This window comes from Lathyrus oleraceus, chromosome 4 (genome assembly GCF_024323335.1).
Source record: "Lathyrus oleraceus cultivar Zhongwan6 chromosome 4, CAAS_Psat_ZW6_1.0, whole genome shotgun sequence".
Classification (NCBI taxonomy): Eukaryota; Viridiplantae; Streptophyta; class Magnoliopsida; order Fabales; family Fabaceae; genus Lathyrus; species Lathyrus oleraceus.
The window spans coordinates 63,276,085-63,292,929 of NC_066582.1; the positions used below are offsets into that span (position 1 = coordinate 63,276,085).

The 16,845-nt window shown below is 35.8% G+C and overlaps 1 protein-coding gene across 1 annotated transcript; it reads left to right on the forward strand.

Annotated features, from left to right (window-relative positions):
* Positions 1-11,185: 11,185 nt before the first annotated feature.
* Positions 11,186-14,484, forward strand: LOC127073352 (probable serine/threonine-protein kinase At1g54610). The gene is made up of 9 exons (XM_051014506.1): positions 11,186-11,347; positions 11,452-11,495; positions 11,601-12,013; positions 12,352-12,636; positions 12,720-13,037; positions 13,192-13,419; positions 13,526-13,626; positions 13,720-13,837; positions 13,939-14,484. The coding sequence occupies exons 3-9, from the start codon at positions 11,669-11,671 to the stop codon at positions 14,230-14,232; spliced, it is 1,689 nt and encodes a 562-aa protein (XP_050870463.1). The 5' UTR covers positions 11,186-11,347; positions 11,452-11,495; positions 11,601-11,668; the 3' UTR covers positions 14,233-14,484.
* The last annotated feature ends 2,361 nt before the right edge of the window (positions 14,485-16,845 follow it).

The following is a 16,845-nucleotide window of genomic DNA, read 5'->3' on the forward strand; positions in this document are numbered from 1 at the left end:
TCATCGTTTAATGGGTATTATAGATTAACATGTCATGGGTAGTGATAAGCCGTTAAATTGACCCTAATTGGGATTGTTGGTGCTGAAAATTGTGATGAATAAGTTGTGTTAAACCTGAAATTAAATCGGTAATTGGATGAGTAGTGTTTTCCCGAACGTGTAGCTTTTTACGGAAATTGAATCGGAGGTCCGGAAGTCCTCCAACGGCGGAAAATGCGGAAACTCTGCATTCTGCCTTGTGTTAGCGCAGGAACTGCTGTTTTGTCTGCGTTAACCGGTTAACCCAGGGTGTTAACCGGTTAACACTGTTATATTTTGTGGAAATGTGCTGTTTTGCCTGCGTTAACCGGTTAACCCAGGGCGTTAACCGGTTAACACTGTTGCGTTTTGCCAGAAAATGTATTTTTACCTGCGTTAACCGGTTAACCCAGGGCGTTAACCGGTTAACACTGTTGGAAATTAGAAAAATTGCTATTTTTAATGTTGTGAGCCTAATCGGTGATTGGCCTATTATAATTAATTGTGATGAGTAATTTTGTTGGATTGATGTTATGAAATGTTGATACAAGTATGTTACTGGGTTGTTCCGTTTACGGAAAGTTGTTGAAAATACTGAGTTGTAGGCTTGATGAGCCAAAGTTGATTATAAGTTGATTTTTGTTGAAAACGTTGTTGTGTTGATATTATTATTATGTTGTCGAAAGTTTAAAGTCGTGTATGCCATGTACATTCATATGCATTATGTCGGAGCTTTGCTCACACCACGTTGGCCTGGATTGGCAAATTCTAAGTTGAAAGTTGAAGGCTTATGCCTTGATGCCCACTAAAATGGCAATGATTTTAAGTTGGGAGTTTTACTCCGAATGGTACCACATGCATGACAAGTCGAGTCACATTAGAGTTGCATTCATGTTGGTCTGTTGTATGGTGTGTAATAGGAATGAATGCATTCCAGTGTTATATGTGTTGTATGTTGTGTGTTGCGTTGATGTTGAGTATAATTGAGTTGATAACTGCCGTTGCTGAATGTGTAACCTGATTTGGGTGATAAAACGTGTTAATTTACTTAACATAACATGATGAATTATAATGCTTATTATATCGATTGAGGAACTCACCCTTACAACTATTTTTCAGGTAACGAGCAATGAGTTGAGTAGAAGCTAATGCTTGGAGTCTAGTGTAGTCGCTTTAGTGGGTCGTGCTCTGATAGATGTAACATCGGGACGGGATGTTTAATTGTTTATTGTCGGTTGTCGAACTATTTTCATGTAATATGGTATACGTTTTAATTTGGTTGACATAATTTCTATCCGCTGCGTATTTTTGAAATGTTTTATGGTTGATATAATAAAAGAGCATGACAGATGTTATTTTCGAAGATGTGACACCCTTGTTTTGTGTATTTACTTTGATATATACTTGTTGTTGTTATTAAATAATTGGGGTATTTTAGAAGGGTGTTACAAAAACGCAGCGCTTAAGGAAGAACAATGAAATGTTCTGATTGGCTCATGCCAATGAAACAGTGACCAACGCATGCACACACGTGAAAAATTCTGGGCAAAGTCATGAAATTAGGGTTTTAGCAACAGTATCATCATCTTCAACCTCAAGAAATCGTGAAAAACATTTTCGCCCAGAAATACAAATTGACTACACCATTGGACTCAGCAAACATCACACAACACGAATCCATCATCCATTTGCACTAAAACAACTTATCCAGCATGAATCGAACAAGAACAATAATGAACACAAAAATTCATTTCCACATAACTTCAAAAATACTCAATCATTTTCAAAACCAAGACTACCATAGAACTCAGCATGCAAAGACCTTTCCAAAACATGTTAAGATTTAGCAAATGGTGAGGTTCGAAATCTTACTTGATTTTGAAGAAATTGGAGAAACAGTTGTTGTTTGGTGATGCAAGCTCAAAACAGATGCACACAAAGCTTTCAATGATGGATGCTTGAAGACCCTAGCTCAGCAATGCTTGGAATGACCTCAAACTTGAACTGCCATTGATGATGTTCTTGGAGAAACAGTCGTGAAAATGCTGTTACAGCTGGAGATTCAGGCTTGAAATGTGCTCAAAATGGATGTTGATTGATGAAGCAACCAAACAAGAACCTTGCTCCTTTGAGTTTTTTGGTCGAAAATTGAAAATGAAGGAAATGGAGATTTTGAGAAAAATGGATTTCTGTTGGAATGAGAGGCTGCTAGGGCTTCAAATGAGCAGAAAATCATCCTTATATGTGCTGTTTAAGGTCTGCTAAGTGAATGCTAATCACAATTTTGTTTAATGAGAAGTTTTGCTAATTTGCATTTTTACTCAAGTGGTGAGGTGCAAGAGGCTGCAGCTCGAATTGGGCCTTGTAACATGACTCAAATGTCATTTCAGAACATTCCCAATTGGCCAAAATGATTAAAAATGATTATTTCAAAAAGTCAAATTTCACCCTCACTTGAAATTAATTCAAGTAAGTTCAAAAATGCCATTTTGATCTATGATGTTTTGATGAATGATGGTTACATATTTGGAAAGAGGGGATCAAATGTGACTTGTTGCAAAAAACCCCACCCAATTTGGCCAAATGGTTTGAGAGATATGGCCTTTTGAAGTTCAAAAATTTCTGAAAATGATTTGATCATAACTTGCCAACCATACATGGGAATTGAGTGTTCTTGGACTTTTTGGAAATGGGAGAACATGATCTTAAAATTTAATGTTGGGCAAAAATTCATTTGAAGCTTGTATCATGATGTAAGTTTAGGATCAAGAAGTTTCCATTTTTGGCAAATTTCAATTACAGGTCAAGTTTCTATTTTTGGAAATTTCTTGTCTGGCTTCAAATTCCTCCATGATGGTGTTTGACATGTTATATGAGGCCTATATGGACATGAATGAACCCTCTCAAACCAAATCCCACCATCAAAACCATAAAATCAAGCCCAGTTGACCAAGGTTGACTTTTTAGGGTTTCTGGTAAAATGTGCATTGACTGATGACTTCTGAACATCCAATCCCTGACCAAAACACTTCCAAAGGACCCCTAGGTCATGTGAACATGTTGGACCAACCCTAGGGCCTTGGCTCAATGGAGATTGTACTTGCTTGATTGATTGACTGATCTCCTGATCAGTTTGACCTAATTCTTCTGATGATCTTGCACTTGAGGCAAAAGGGACAATGCAATGCTATGCAGTGGACCATGTTAATGCTATGACCTAATATGAGAATGTATGTACAATGATAGGTGCAAATTCGAGGTGCTACAGGGTGGTCTATTTGAGTGTCCTATATCCTTGTCCATGGTACTAGAAAGTAACTTCCCTAGATCTCACCCAGAAATTCACAGGCAGGGTGCCTGCTCTGATGCCAATTGAAATTCTAGTTATCAGACTTTAGATGTCACACGGGTTGTTATGACATCCAATTCTGCACAGACAAGAATTATGCAGAACTTAACAGTAAGTGCAATAAATAACACAAGTAATTGTTTACCCAGTTCAGTCCAACATGACCTACATCTGGGGGCTACCAAGCCAGGGAGGAAATCCACTATCAGTAGTATTAATTCAAAGCTAAACTCACCCGTTTACAACTTGTCACTTAATCCCTACCCAATGCAATTTCAATCTTACTCTAAGATCAGAGTTCCTACTCACTCCCCCTCAATCACCTCAGTGATTACTACCTTTAATCAATATTAAAGACAACTTTGAAGTCACACTTCAAACAACTCTTGATTGTGCTTAACAACTTTAATCAAGATACACAGCACTCACGCTTAAAAGCTTTGAGCGACACAACACTTACAACTCAATGAACACCCTATGCCAAAGCAATCATCTACTTGATAATGGCTTGGCTTACAAGATATGTCTAATACAAGACTCACAAAAATACAGCAGTGAAGTATGATCGACACACTAAATCTTCACGCCTCAAAATCCCCAGTTCTGAATGAAGGAACGACTTCCTTTTATATTGCAGTACTTGGGCCTTTGCACTTGTATTCTCCTGAATTTAAGGTCACGCGAGTTCCCCTAAATTCCACATCTAGGTTACTAACAAATAGGCTATTTGTTAGGTTCATTAAATATAGCTTGGTTGTTGATTTCCTGGATTTTCTCTCAGCTGTTGAATCCCTGAAGAATAGCCTGAGAAAAAGCTGAAACAGAAAAACTGAACAACCTACAATATAGCATATGCTGTCAGGAATGAATGTCACGACATTCAGCTTGACATCAAGGATCATATGCTAAGTCTGTTTTTCCAGAAAACAGACTGTACAATTTTGCTGACCTGTACATGACCAACATGACCATTCTACAGTAACAGCTTACATTAATAAATGTCAAAGTATCCAATTTGACATTTACACCTTTGGCCTTAAGTTAGTTCTGTTATCCTCTTGAAGAACAAACTAAGAAACATACTGAAGTGTAGCAGAACACCACTCTGTCTATTAATCAGTATATACTGTCCATGATGAATGTCATAACATCCAGTTTGACATACATACAGTAGGCCTTATGCCAGGTCTGGTATTTCCTTGATAACCAGACTGCAAATGAATACTGAGCTCTAACAGAACACCAACTGTTCTAATCCTCAGTATCTGCTGACAGGGATGAATGTCATAACATCCAGTTTGACATTCAATAAATCCTGTATTAGCTAATCCTGCAGTAACTACTCAAGTGTGTCATGACATCAGTCAAGACATCAGAGTACAGTTAGATATTCTAACCTACAATGCAGTCACACATACACACCATGTCATGACATCAGTCAAGACATTAGAATCCAGCTAGTGTTTTACCATATAATACAGCCAATTAAACACCTACACAAACAAATAAGAAACTATTCCAAAAGGTCTCATGTCAATATCAATTACCAAAAGAATTTCATAATCAAAACATGTCAAGATAGGCAAGTTGAAACCACATTGAAGCAACAGAATGATCAAAGGCATATTAATTCCAGAATGACTCAATAAATCTCAAGAAAAATCATGGCTAAACAACACTCATCAAATGATCAACACACCAAAAATCATGGCATTTGGCAAAGTATAAGCAAGTCAAAGAAATTCATCAAGTCAAGGTAAGCACAAACAAGCTCAAAGGAGGCACAAATTGATACATCAACTTAAGGCAATCCTAAAACAGAGATGACATGTGATAAATGACTCAAACCAAAACCAAGACAAACTTCAATGTGTCTGGAAAACATGTGTAAAATTTCAAGTTCATATGATAAACATCAACCATTTCTCAAATCATCTAAATTCATGACTATCAAAAAGTCCACAAATGGTCAACCAGAAAGGAAAATCTCAAACAAATCCAAATTGAATCCAGAAATTCCATAAAAATTCATGATCAATCCTAACATCCAGAAGAATCATCACACACAAAACCAGATTATTTGGCATTTATTTGGCATGGCAATGAAAATCAGAAAGTCAAGCAAGCAAAGGTGTGACACACATTGTCACACCTACATTAATCATATCATATCTCAACAACCAGAAATGAGAAAAATGCAAACTCTATACCAAAATGACCATTAGGATGTCTAGTTTAAGCATGTCAATTTTCACATTCATTGGTTTAAAATCCATCATTTCACAATCAAAATGGCAAAGGAGGTACAAGATAACACATGCATGAACATTCCCTAAGCAAAATAAAAATCCATGCATGCACAATTTCTGGAAAAATCATCAAAAAATATTAGACATGATAAGGAACACAGTGCAAAAAATCTCATCTCATTTGGACAATTATTCATGGACTTATGAATTTTTGAAGTGGAGAAAAATAAAAATCACATGGAATGGCATAGCATGAATGGCATGGGACAAGGAAATAAAATGCAAGGCCAATGTGGAAATGTGATCCAGGCCAGAATCGAACCGCGTGGAAATTTGAAAGTGGCGCCAGGTTAAACGCCGCGTTTCATTTAATTGAAACGCTGGCCAATGAGAAGCCGACACTTGGACCAACACATGAACAATAACACCAAAACACATGCACACCGCGCGGTAAGAGGATCAAACACGGTTTCTGGACAGAAACCCTAACATTCATCATGTGTTCTTCGTGTTCATCATCATCAAGAACAATCATGCACACAAATTCATGAAACGCATACCAATGGATTCATCTCACATCACACATCATAGATCCATAACTATTTTAACCTAAATCTACACATGTTCAAAGAATCGAGCAAAGGAAGTTCAACATGTCAAAATTTAAAATCAACACAACTACTTCAATACTGCATGAAATTAATGGATCTAAAGCTCAACATGATCAGCATTGGAAGATCTACAATAAGCATCTATCAATTTCATAAATCATGGAAGTCGAAATCTAACCTTGCTGGAGAAACAGAAGTGGAATCGTGCAGTTCAGGTCCTGGAAAGGTGCAACAGATCCTCCTCAAAGCTTAGATGAATGAATGGATGAGAAAGAATAGCTCAACAATGCTTGATTCATCCAGAAACTTCAGCTGCCATGGATGTGCATGTGCTTCAACAGTCCACGATTCAGCTTGAATTCTTCAAGATCTGGCTTCAACAATCTTCAATAATGCTTGTAGATGATGACCAAACCACGAACCAAGCAAAGGAGATGAAGAAAATTGATGAAAAAGTTGAGAGAATTTTGAGAGAAAATTTTTAGATCTGAAATTATGGAGTTCTTGTTCATTTTCTGTTATGATTAGGGTTATATACCATCTGTTAATCATGTTTAGCTTAAGTCCTAATCAAATGTTAAGTGAATTAGGGAAATGGGAGTGTTTATGCAAAATGGCAAGTTCACCCCTTATGCATGCATGGCAATGGAATAGTAACAGAGTTTTGCTTGGAATGAGTTTTAAAATCTGTTTGGAGGTAAATGAAATTGGTTGGAAGTGAAAACAATGCACATTTTTCAAATTATTACTTTCCCTCCAAAATTCAAAATGGAATTCAAATGAAAATGCCAAAATTTTGTGATGAGAATTGATGATTTATGATGCATGTTTTGGATAGTAGAGATCAAGAGAGAAATGTTCCAAAAAGAACCACTTCAATTGGCCTTTTGGTTCAAAAGTTATGCCTTCTTGAAGTTCAAAATTGCTTGGCAATGATTGACCCATAATTTCTTAACCACACATGAGAAATTCATGTTCTTGGACTTTTTGGAAAGGTGAGAGCAGGATCTTCAACTTTCATGTTGGACAAAGTTTCATCTGAAGTTTTCTTGATGATGTAATCTTGAGGAGAAGACCTTTCCATTTTTGGCAATTTCAAATTACAGGTCACTTACTATTTTTGGAAAGTTTTCATCTGACCTCAAATTCTTCATTGTTGATGTTTGAAATGTCAAATGAGACTTGTATGGACATGAATGAGGCCTCTCTAACCATCTCTCACCTTCAAATCCATGATTGAATGCACAGTTGACTTGTGTTGACTTTTCTAGGGTTTCAGCTGACCTAGCTATGCTCAGATGAAATTCAAGCCTCTTCCACTTGAGATCTTGATTCAAAATGATGTCATGGTTCATTTGAACTCTTGTGAATGATCATGGTGTCCAAATTCTCAAGAATGACCACCATCTATTGCTCAATGAATGCCTTTGACTGGCTTGACCTAATGTTGCTTCATCTGCAAGTAACAAGGTTAGATGACATATTTTTGTACTTTTGGGTTAGTAAACAAATGAAAAGCAATGATATACAAATGCAAAACATGCTTGATGATCAAGAATCACTCTCAAAAGATAACCCACCCCATAAGGAAGAAGGCAAGGTGCACAATGATCCTTGAGGCAATGATATGGTATGATATGATGCCATGAGGGATCTTAGGGACAAAATTGGGGTCTTACACTAACTTTTGGAGTCACTAGATTTTGATCAAAAACCTGACTCTGGTACCAATTATCGGGTGAGAATATGGGTAAAAAAGGGTCTAGAAGGGGGGAGGGGGATTGAATAAACGCTTATTCCCTTAAGACAATTTGAAAAACTCTTTAGGTCTTATAAGCGAAATCAAATATTTTAAGAAGTACGAAAACAAAACACAAAAACACGAGATCTTTGAAACATCTCAATTAATCAAGCCACTTGAAATGGTACATGAGGTTACCATGATATTGATTGTTTCTAGTGCAAGTCACTTACAAGACAACCAAAGTTGCTTTAAGCGAAGCAATTTAAAAACACATTACTTAGATGTTCTTAACAATACATAATTGACTTCATGATAATTCCATAAGATTGATACACCATAAAACCTAAGCTTATGCATTAAATCTCTATAAGCACGACCTAACCTATATGGTGTACGGTGAATGCAATCATGTAATAGAAAATATGAATGAATGCCTGAGAAATAAAAGAGACATGGAAATGGAAAGATACATAGAGATATATAGTGCTTCAACATTCTTCTTCACTCTGCCTACTTGCAGTCTTTAATGGATGATTCCATTAGAACATAATCACAGTCTCCCACTAATTTGATAAAATTGATTACAACATTTTGATTACAAAGAATTATCACACGATAATTCCCTCTGTTGATGTAGAAGCTAAACTACTAACAAAATTAAGATCCCTCAATATCTTGATCCAATAACCTCGCTTTCCAAAATAACCTATTTCAAGTATTCATGTGTGGCGATCCCATTGATCCCACCAATTTTTTGTCTGAGTAATTTCCAGTAACTAAGCATATATTGAACAACTCCCAACTGTCTTTGCAAGAAATCTTTCTCCAATGTCACCAAAGAAGGACAACTTCTAACTCCTCCTTACGGAACGTTGATACCTGATCTTGCAAAAGTCTTCCTTGGAGTATATTGGAAACACTCTTCTTGATAGATAACAATTCAATACCAAACTGCACTCAAGAAACGATACATGCATCTTCTAAACAAAACCAGCCACCCACAAAAAAACATTACATGCCCTAGTGTACCATTAATCTCCCTTACACTTAATCTCTAGAGGAGGGTCCATAATCAAAGGAAAAAGACTAAGGATGAAGATGGTGAACAATGCTAGATAATCTTAACCAATTATTGACATTCCAGGGTATTTATCAAGTAATTCAATTTTGATGAATGAAAAACACACAAAATACAAGGTTCAATCAAGTTTCTAGATGAATGGGTCTTGGTTCTTGATTCCTATCAAGAGCTTGATCAATCGCAACAAGATTGATCAACTCACTCTCTAATTCACAAAAAGACAAAAATCAAATTGCATAAGAAGGAGATGCAATAAAAAGATAAAGAATTGACATGGATTCAATATCAAAAGGATGGTGTTTAGAGAAGAAGTGAGAAAGATGGTGTAAAGATAAACACACTAAGAAGAGAAGACAAAAAAACACATTTTTATCCCTATGGATTACACCATAATTTCACACACTTCTTACTTTCATCATAAGGAACAACTATTTAAATAAGTGATGGAAAATTATATTTTTGATTCATGATTCAAATCAAGAAGAATTTATGATTCAAATCAATCTGAACAGGCCCAAAAAGGGTGTTTCTCAAAGCCCATGATTCGAATAATTATTTACACTTGATCCGAATCAAATGAAGTTATGATTCGAATCATGTTCAATTTTTTATCCGAATCATTTGATCCATAAGTGAGTTCCAATTTTCAAAAGGTGAGTGGTTCAAATCAAATCTAACACATGATTCGAATCAAATACGAAAACATCCAAATTCAAATATTCTAACTTGTGATTCAAGCTACTCATGTGGAAATTCCAAAATAGTAATTTCATAGGCTCAAAAAGGAAATACCAACAAGGATCAAATGAAAATAATCATGAAATGTAGAGGGTTCTCAATGGTACAATTTAGTAGCCGAAACGATTACAATCAAATGAAAATGAATAGTACAATCATACAAATGAATTGAGATAACATCAAAACTACAAATATGCAACCAAACAATAATCGAGTTGTAAAAACATCAAAACATAAATGATACTTAAAGCACATAAACGATACCAAATGATACTATGTGCTTTCAGAGTGGTGGTGGAAGAAGAGGTTTATGTGAAAGATGAAACACAAATTTTTGCTGGAGTGGCAAAGCTTAAAGAGAATACTCCCCAATCAATTGAGGAATTAGACTTTGACGCGGTGCTACAATTAGTTAAGTGATAAGATCAAAGCATCTTTGCATGGATGTGGTTCTTGTGTTGTAAGAGTAAGAAACAACATGACAATGTATTTAAGCATTTGAATCATTGATCAGATGCCAGGCGCGAGAATTGTGTTACGGTAAATGGTGGGTCGAGTCGCCTTAGATCCTACCAATGAAGATGGTTACATGAAACAATTTTCGAGAGGTTAACAATGATCAGAACTTGGTAACAGAAACAACTACGATGCCTTAAATGACTAACAAAAAATGGTTGTGGTGGTACAACTGAAGAGGTTTAGGGATCTTGATGGTAAATCATGAGAATCAAAAGACGATTCTCACATAAGGTGTCATTATTTTGGAGTGTAACAAAAAATGAGTTGCAGATTGATGATGACCATACTGAAAAGGGTTTTGGCTTGGTGGTAGATTTCTTTGGTAAATTAAAAGGTGGAGAGGTGGTATCTCAAGATTAACACTTTAATTCTTTAGTCAGTAAAATAAGAAAGGGTTTTGGCTTGCAAGTATATGAATGAATAATACCTCGATGTGATGGAAAATCACAATTGTTAAAAATGCTGGCTAAAAGTGTCAATGGATGATACATCTTAAAATGAGTGTTCATATGTCCGTCGTCAATTGAGTTAGTATCAATAATTAAATTGTGTATCTGAAATGAGCTAAATTTATTAGGTCATTGACATTAAGATTTTTTATTAATATATCAATAAACTATAATAGTTTTTTTTTACATCGTTAATAAAAAACAGACAAATAAACACAAACACAGAGATATTAATTATTAATAATCAATTGGTTTTTATTATTATAAAAGCAACTTTTGCATTTGGACACCCTTAAATTCCATACACAAATTCAATTTATCACATGAGACTCTTTATTTTTATTTCTATATGTCACCAAACATTTTCTATTACAAAATTATAATAATGAATTGAGTTTTAAACTTGCTTACTTTTGGATTGCTCACTTTAAATGTCTTGGCTACACAAACATTTGATTTCGGTGGCTCCAAAGTAGGACTATTACTGTTTTTTTCAACTTTGATCTTCCTTCACAAACACACATATCCCCATTCTAGAATGCAACTCCAAAAGTAAAGCAAAAACAAGAACAAAAAGGAACTTCACAAGGTTTGAAAAAACTAGTCTTATTTTACTGCTTTTGTTTTCAGCTTTCTTTTTTTATCTCTGTGTGTGACTGATATTAACTCATTTTCTTTTACTGCACCACACAGTTTGTTGGGTGTCTGCAAAATCATTGCTTTATTACTTTTGTCTGGTAAAGTTATGATCTTTTGAATTACTACCATTCCATGTTACCACTTTCAGCTTTTAAAAATCAGTGGCAAAAACTATTATTAGGTTTTGAGATTTTTGTTATTAGGGTGCTGGTGGTGTTTGCATGAGGGAAAATGTGGTTGATGCAAGTTGAGTAAATGAGTGTTGTGAGAAATGGGGTGTGTGTTTGGGAAAGAGGCTTCATGGAGGAGGAAAGAGGAAGTGGAAATTGCTAAGGTAGAGGAGGCTAAGTGTGAGGTTCAAATTCAAAATGGTGAGAGTGAGAAAGAGGGTGGAGGGGAGGAGGAGGAGGAGGAGGAGGAGAAGAGGAGGAGACAAAGGGAAAGGAGGGAGAGGAGGCGATCTTTGAAGCCGAATCCGAGATCGAGCAATCCACCTAACTATATACATGGTGAGCAAGTGGCTGCAGGGTGGCCTTCTTGGCTCTCCAAGGTTGCTGGAGAAGCCATACATGGATTGATGCCTCGAAGGGCCGACAGTTTTCACAAGATTGATAAGGTTCGCCGCAATGCCTTGCTTTGTTTTTGTTATCTTCATTTGAAATTTGAATAATCTATTGTTTATTATTGTTGGTTATGCCGAGGCCGATGATAAGTAATATGGAATTTTTTTTATAGTAGTTTAGTGGCTGAAATTTCACGTTTTAAAGGCGAATAGGTGGGATGTTGCGGGTTCGAACCCGCGCCCTTTCAGTCAGATGTTCTTGTACAACTAACAACTGAGCTGGTTTAATGAGACTCAGTAATATGGAACTATGCCATGGAGATTCTTATGATGTTTTGTTGTAAACTATAATTGAGATTGAATCTTTTACTTCTTTACTATTTTTCAATTAGATTGGACAAGGTACATATAGCAATGTTTACAAAGCTAAGGATACTTTAACTGGGAAAATTGTTGCACTAAAGAAGGTCCGTTTCGACAATTTAGAGCCAGAGAGTGTGAAATTCATGGCCAGAGAAATTCTGATTCTGCGTCGTCTGGATCATCCCAATGTTGTCAAACTAGAAGGTTTGGTGACTTCTAGGATGTCATGTAGTTTGTATCTTGTCTTCCAATACATGGAGCATGATTTGGCTGGACTTTCTACGAGCCCGGATATTAAGTTTACGGTGTCTCAGGTATCAAAAATATTTGCGTTTGGTGATTGCGATTAAGTTTATGATTCAAAAATGAATATTTTCTTAATTTGGAACTTCTTTAGATTAAATGCTACATGCATCAGCTATTGTCTGGACTGGAACACTGTCACAACCGTAATGTACTGCATCGTGATATAAAGGGATCGAACCTTCTCGTTGATAATGAAGGAGTTCTTAGGATTGCTGATTTTGGATTAGCTTCCTTCTTTGATCCTAATCACAAGCAACCTATGACTAGTAGGGTGGTTACTTTATGGTATCGATCTCCCGAGCTTCTTCTAGGAGCCACCGATTATGATGTAGGCGTGGACCTGTGGAGTGCTGGCTGTATCCTTGCTGAATTGTTGGCTGGAAGGCCTATTATGCCTGGTCGAACCGAGGTAATCTCTAACATTAATTTGAGTTTGCTGCAGTCGCAATTTCACTCGTTCATGTAGTTAGCACATCAGTAACATTGGATCGAGATCGGTCGATACAGAAAGCAAGCAATTTCGTACTATAGTTTCTGATATAATATGCTTTCATGCTTCATAGGTGGAACAGCTGCATAAGATATTTAAGCTATGTGGTTCTCCTTCTGAAGAATATTGGAGAAGGGCAAAGCTACCACATGCTACCATTTTTAAGCCTCGACAATCATATAAGCGGTGCATAGTAGAGAAATTCGAAGATTTCCCGCTATCATCATTGCCACTAATTGAAACCCTTCTAGCAATCGATCCAGCTGAACGTCAAACTGCCACTGCTGCATTGCACAGCGAAGTAAGACAATAATCTAATCACATAGATCCTATGTGCTTGAAATCATTAATGTTCAATTATTTTAACATAAGGATCTTAGTTTACTGTTATTTTTTCGTTTTTGCAGTTCTTTACAACACAGCCTTATGCTTGTGAACCCTCTAACCTTCCAAAATATCCTCCCAGTAAGGAGATGGACACAAAGCTAAGGGATGAGGAAGCTAGAAGGTGAACGAACAGCTTAAATTGCTTTCAAAGTCTAGCAAAAATTTCGCTAACAATTGCTTTCAACATTTTAATCTCAATGTTTTATGACTTCAGATTAAGGGCCACTGGCAAAGGTAATGCTATTGGCAGTAAGAAGTTGCGTTCGCGTGATCGAAGTGGGAGGGGAATCGCAGTTCCAGAGGTCAATGCTGAGCTGCAAGAAAATATTGATGTATGTTAGATAAGGCGCTTTATTCATTTAAGGAAAAAACTTATAATGCTTTTAATTTCAACACTGCGGTAATTGACATTGTTTAATTCATTTCATCACAGAGATGGAGACTGATAACGCGCGCAAATGCAAAAAGCAAGAGTGACAAGTTTCCTCCGCCTCATCAAGATGGAACTTTAGGCTATCCTATGAGTTCTTCTTATCACATTGAACCAGTTTTTGATCCTCCTGATGTTCCATTCAGTTCCACAGACTTCTCATATCATAAAGCAAGTATTCAGACCTGGTCGGGCCCATTGATGGAACCGAGGATGAGTGTGCCGAGGAGAAAAAAGAACAAGGCAGGTGACCAGCACATGAGATCGAAGTCATCAAAAAGAAACATAAATAGATAGAATGTAAAGATCTGCACTACAATATCAAAAAGTAACACATTGATTCGTGGTTTTCGTGATGGAAATGCTTCGTTCCGAATAGCATTTCTGCTATAAAAAAATACAAACAAGTATTCTTGATGCTTCAAGAAGATATTGTACAACTTCTTTCTAGTTAGGAAGGTCATTATTGATGCAGGAGAGATAGAAAATATTGTATTTCCTGCTCCCATTTCTTTCTCAATATCAATATCAAAGGTTCATTACTCTCTATTTTGTGTTATACATCTTATCTTAATCTATTTTCTCCTTAATTTTGCTCGAACATTCACCCACAATGTTCCCACTCGGTTCAATCCTAGCCATGAGCCTGTGAAGTGAAATATGCATAATGTCATCTGGATCAGGCTTACCACCACTAAGAAAGAGTTCAATATCCAGATTCAAGTAGGGGTGATCGCGGTGCTGTTTGAGTGGATTTGACATTAAAAATCATCCAACCGCAAGAGAAAAAACATGTGTTTGGTTTGGTTCGGTTGACTTTTAGAAATAAAACCAAAACAAACTAATGCGGAATAGTTTGATTTGGTTGGTTTGGTTTTTAAAAAAAAATTGAGTCATACATATACAAATAGAGGACACATAATTATGTGTTTAATCATTTATACATTATCAAATTACAATAAAACTCATCATATTTGAACAACAATTTCTCATTTAATATATCAAAATACGATTAAATAAAGGGGGAATAATTAACGTAAAACAATAGCATAAAACAATATCAAAACCCTTATAATTAAAAAAAAATATAGAGAAGGTGAGAGATTAGTGAAGATGAAAAAAAAGAGAACATAAAAGATGAGAGATTAGAGAAGAAGATGTGCGATAAAAACGATATTGGAAGAGTGAACAATAACATAAAATTGAGAAGATGAAAAAGAAAGAATATAAGAGAGTGAAAATTAGAGAAGAAAAGGCGAGATGTATATGGCGAAAAAGGTGCGATACTACTAGGAGAAATTTGACAAGGCTTAATCGAAATTCTAAGTATGAGAAAGAGAAAATCGTTCGCATTTGTAGGGCTAAGGCATAATAAGTTTGTGTTTGGGTTGGATGTGGTTAAGTGAAGTTTGAGTTATAACACAATGCGTGGTTCGGTTTGCAACATATAAACCGCAAACCAAACCGAATTGCGCAGTTTTGTTAAAAAAAATTCAAACATATCTGAATCAAATGCGGTTTTTTTCTTCAGTTTTTCGATTTGGTTTGGTTTAATTTGCGGTTTTTTATTAGGCATGTTCGATTTTGAACACCTCTAGATTCAGGTCCCACGACAATCACCACATCACAAATAGTACCACGAGAGCTCATCGCCCTCATCCCAATTCGACAAAACTAGGGAGGACGAAGACATTCCCAATAGGGATGCCTTATCCTGAAGGATCAATCAATACCCAATCCATAAGATGTTCTAGAAAACCCCAAGGAAGGGGGCGTACAACGGGACTACAAACTAAGATGAACATGTGGAACATGCGGAGGTCCTTTTTTATTTTTTCAGGGAGCAAGCGACTCTAAGAAATGTAAGTTTTTCGTCTTTATTTTGAAGGAGGGGGTCATGGCTAATGTTTAAAAACTCGAAAGTTTAGGTATAATCAGTAGAGAATTAAAAAATTGTAACTCGAGGGTCGTAGCACAGATCGTAAGATCCTACTGCTAGTAGAAAAATATATTTATATATGTATAATTAGATACACATGCTCAAAAATCATAATATACAAAAAAAAATAAGTTCACGGTCATAAGCATAAATTCATAAGTTAATGATAATAGCCATAAATTCATAAACAAAATATATAAAAACTTAGTTCAGAATAAAAACAATCTAAAACAACTAGTCTAAACATTCAAAATGTCATCAAATCCCATATAAGCATAATAATCTTCATCCCCGTATTCCTCTTCATTCTCTTCTAATTCTTCATCAATCGGATCATCATTAAAAGGACTATGAGGAACATCTGAATCATCGTCAACAATGCCACTACTAGTGAGATCTTATCCAATATTAAGCATAATGTCTTATCTTTACGATCATGTTCATCTCTATTCTCTTGCCATTCATCTTCAAATGAAATATCTTGATAAAATTTGTTAGATTATTTCCTAGATTCCTTCATTTTGCCCAACTTTGAATTACTCATCACATAAACTACATCATTCATAGTTTTTCTGCTTTAACTAATTTCTTTTTATTAGTGTGGACCTAAATAAATTAAAAATAAATTAAAATTTAAAACATGATATTCAAGATTATTAAAAGTTGAATACATAAAATCTTACTTTCCCTTTCAATGACACTCTAATTCCTTTCACAAACAAATGATCTGCAAGTTAAACTCAACACTCGCAATGTAAACCACTACAATTCATGATATGCACCTCCATAAGATCCCCGCCATTGTGTTAGCGTTTTTGTTTTAAGTACAAGCATCGCTAAACCAGTATCAAATTTCCATATTTTTCTTTGAAGCTTTTAAGTTGGTAATCAATCTTATAACGTTTTTCCAAGTCTTGCACCATCCTATTCAAATATTCATGCATCCCTTCTACAACTTTATTACCAATAAT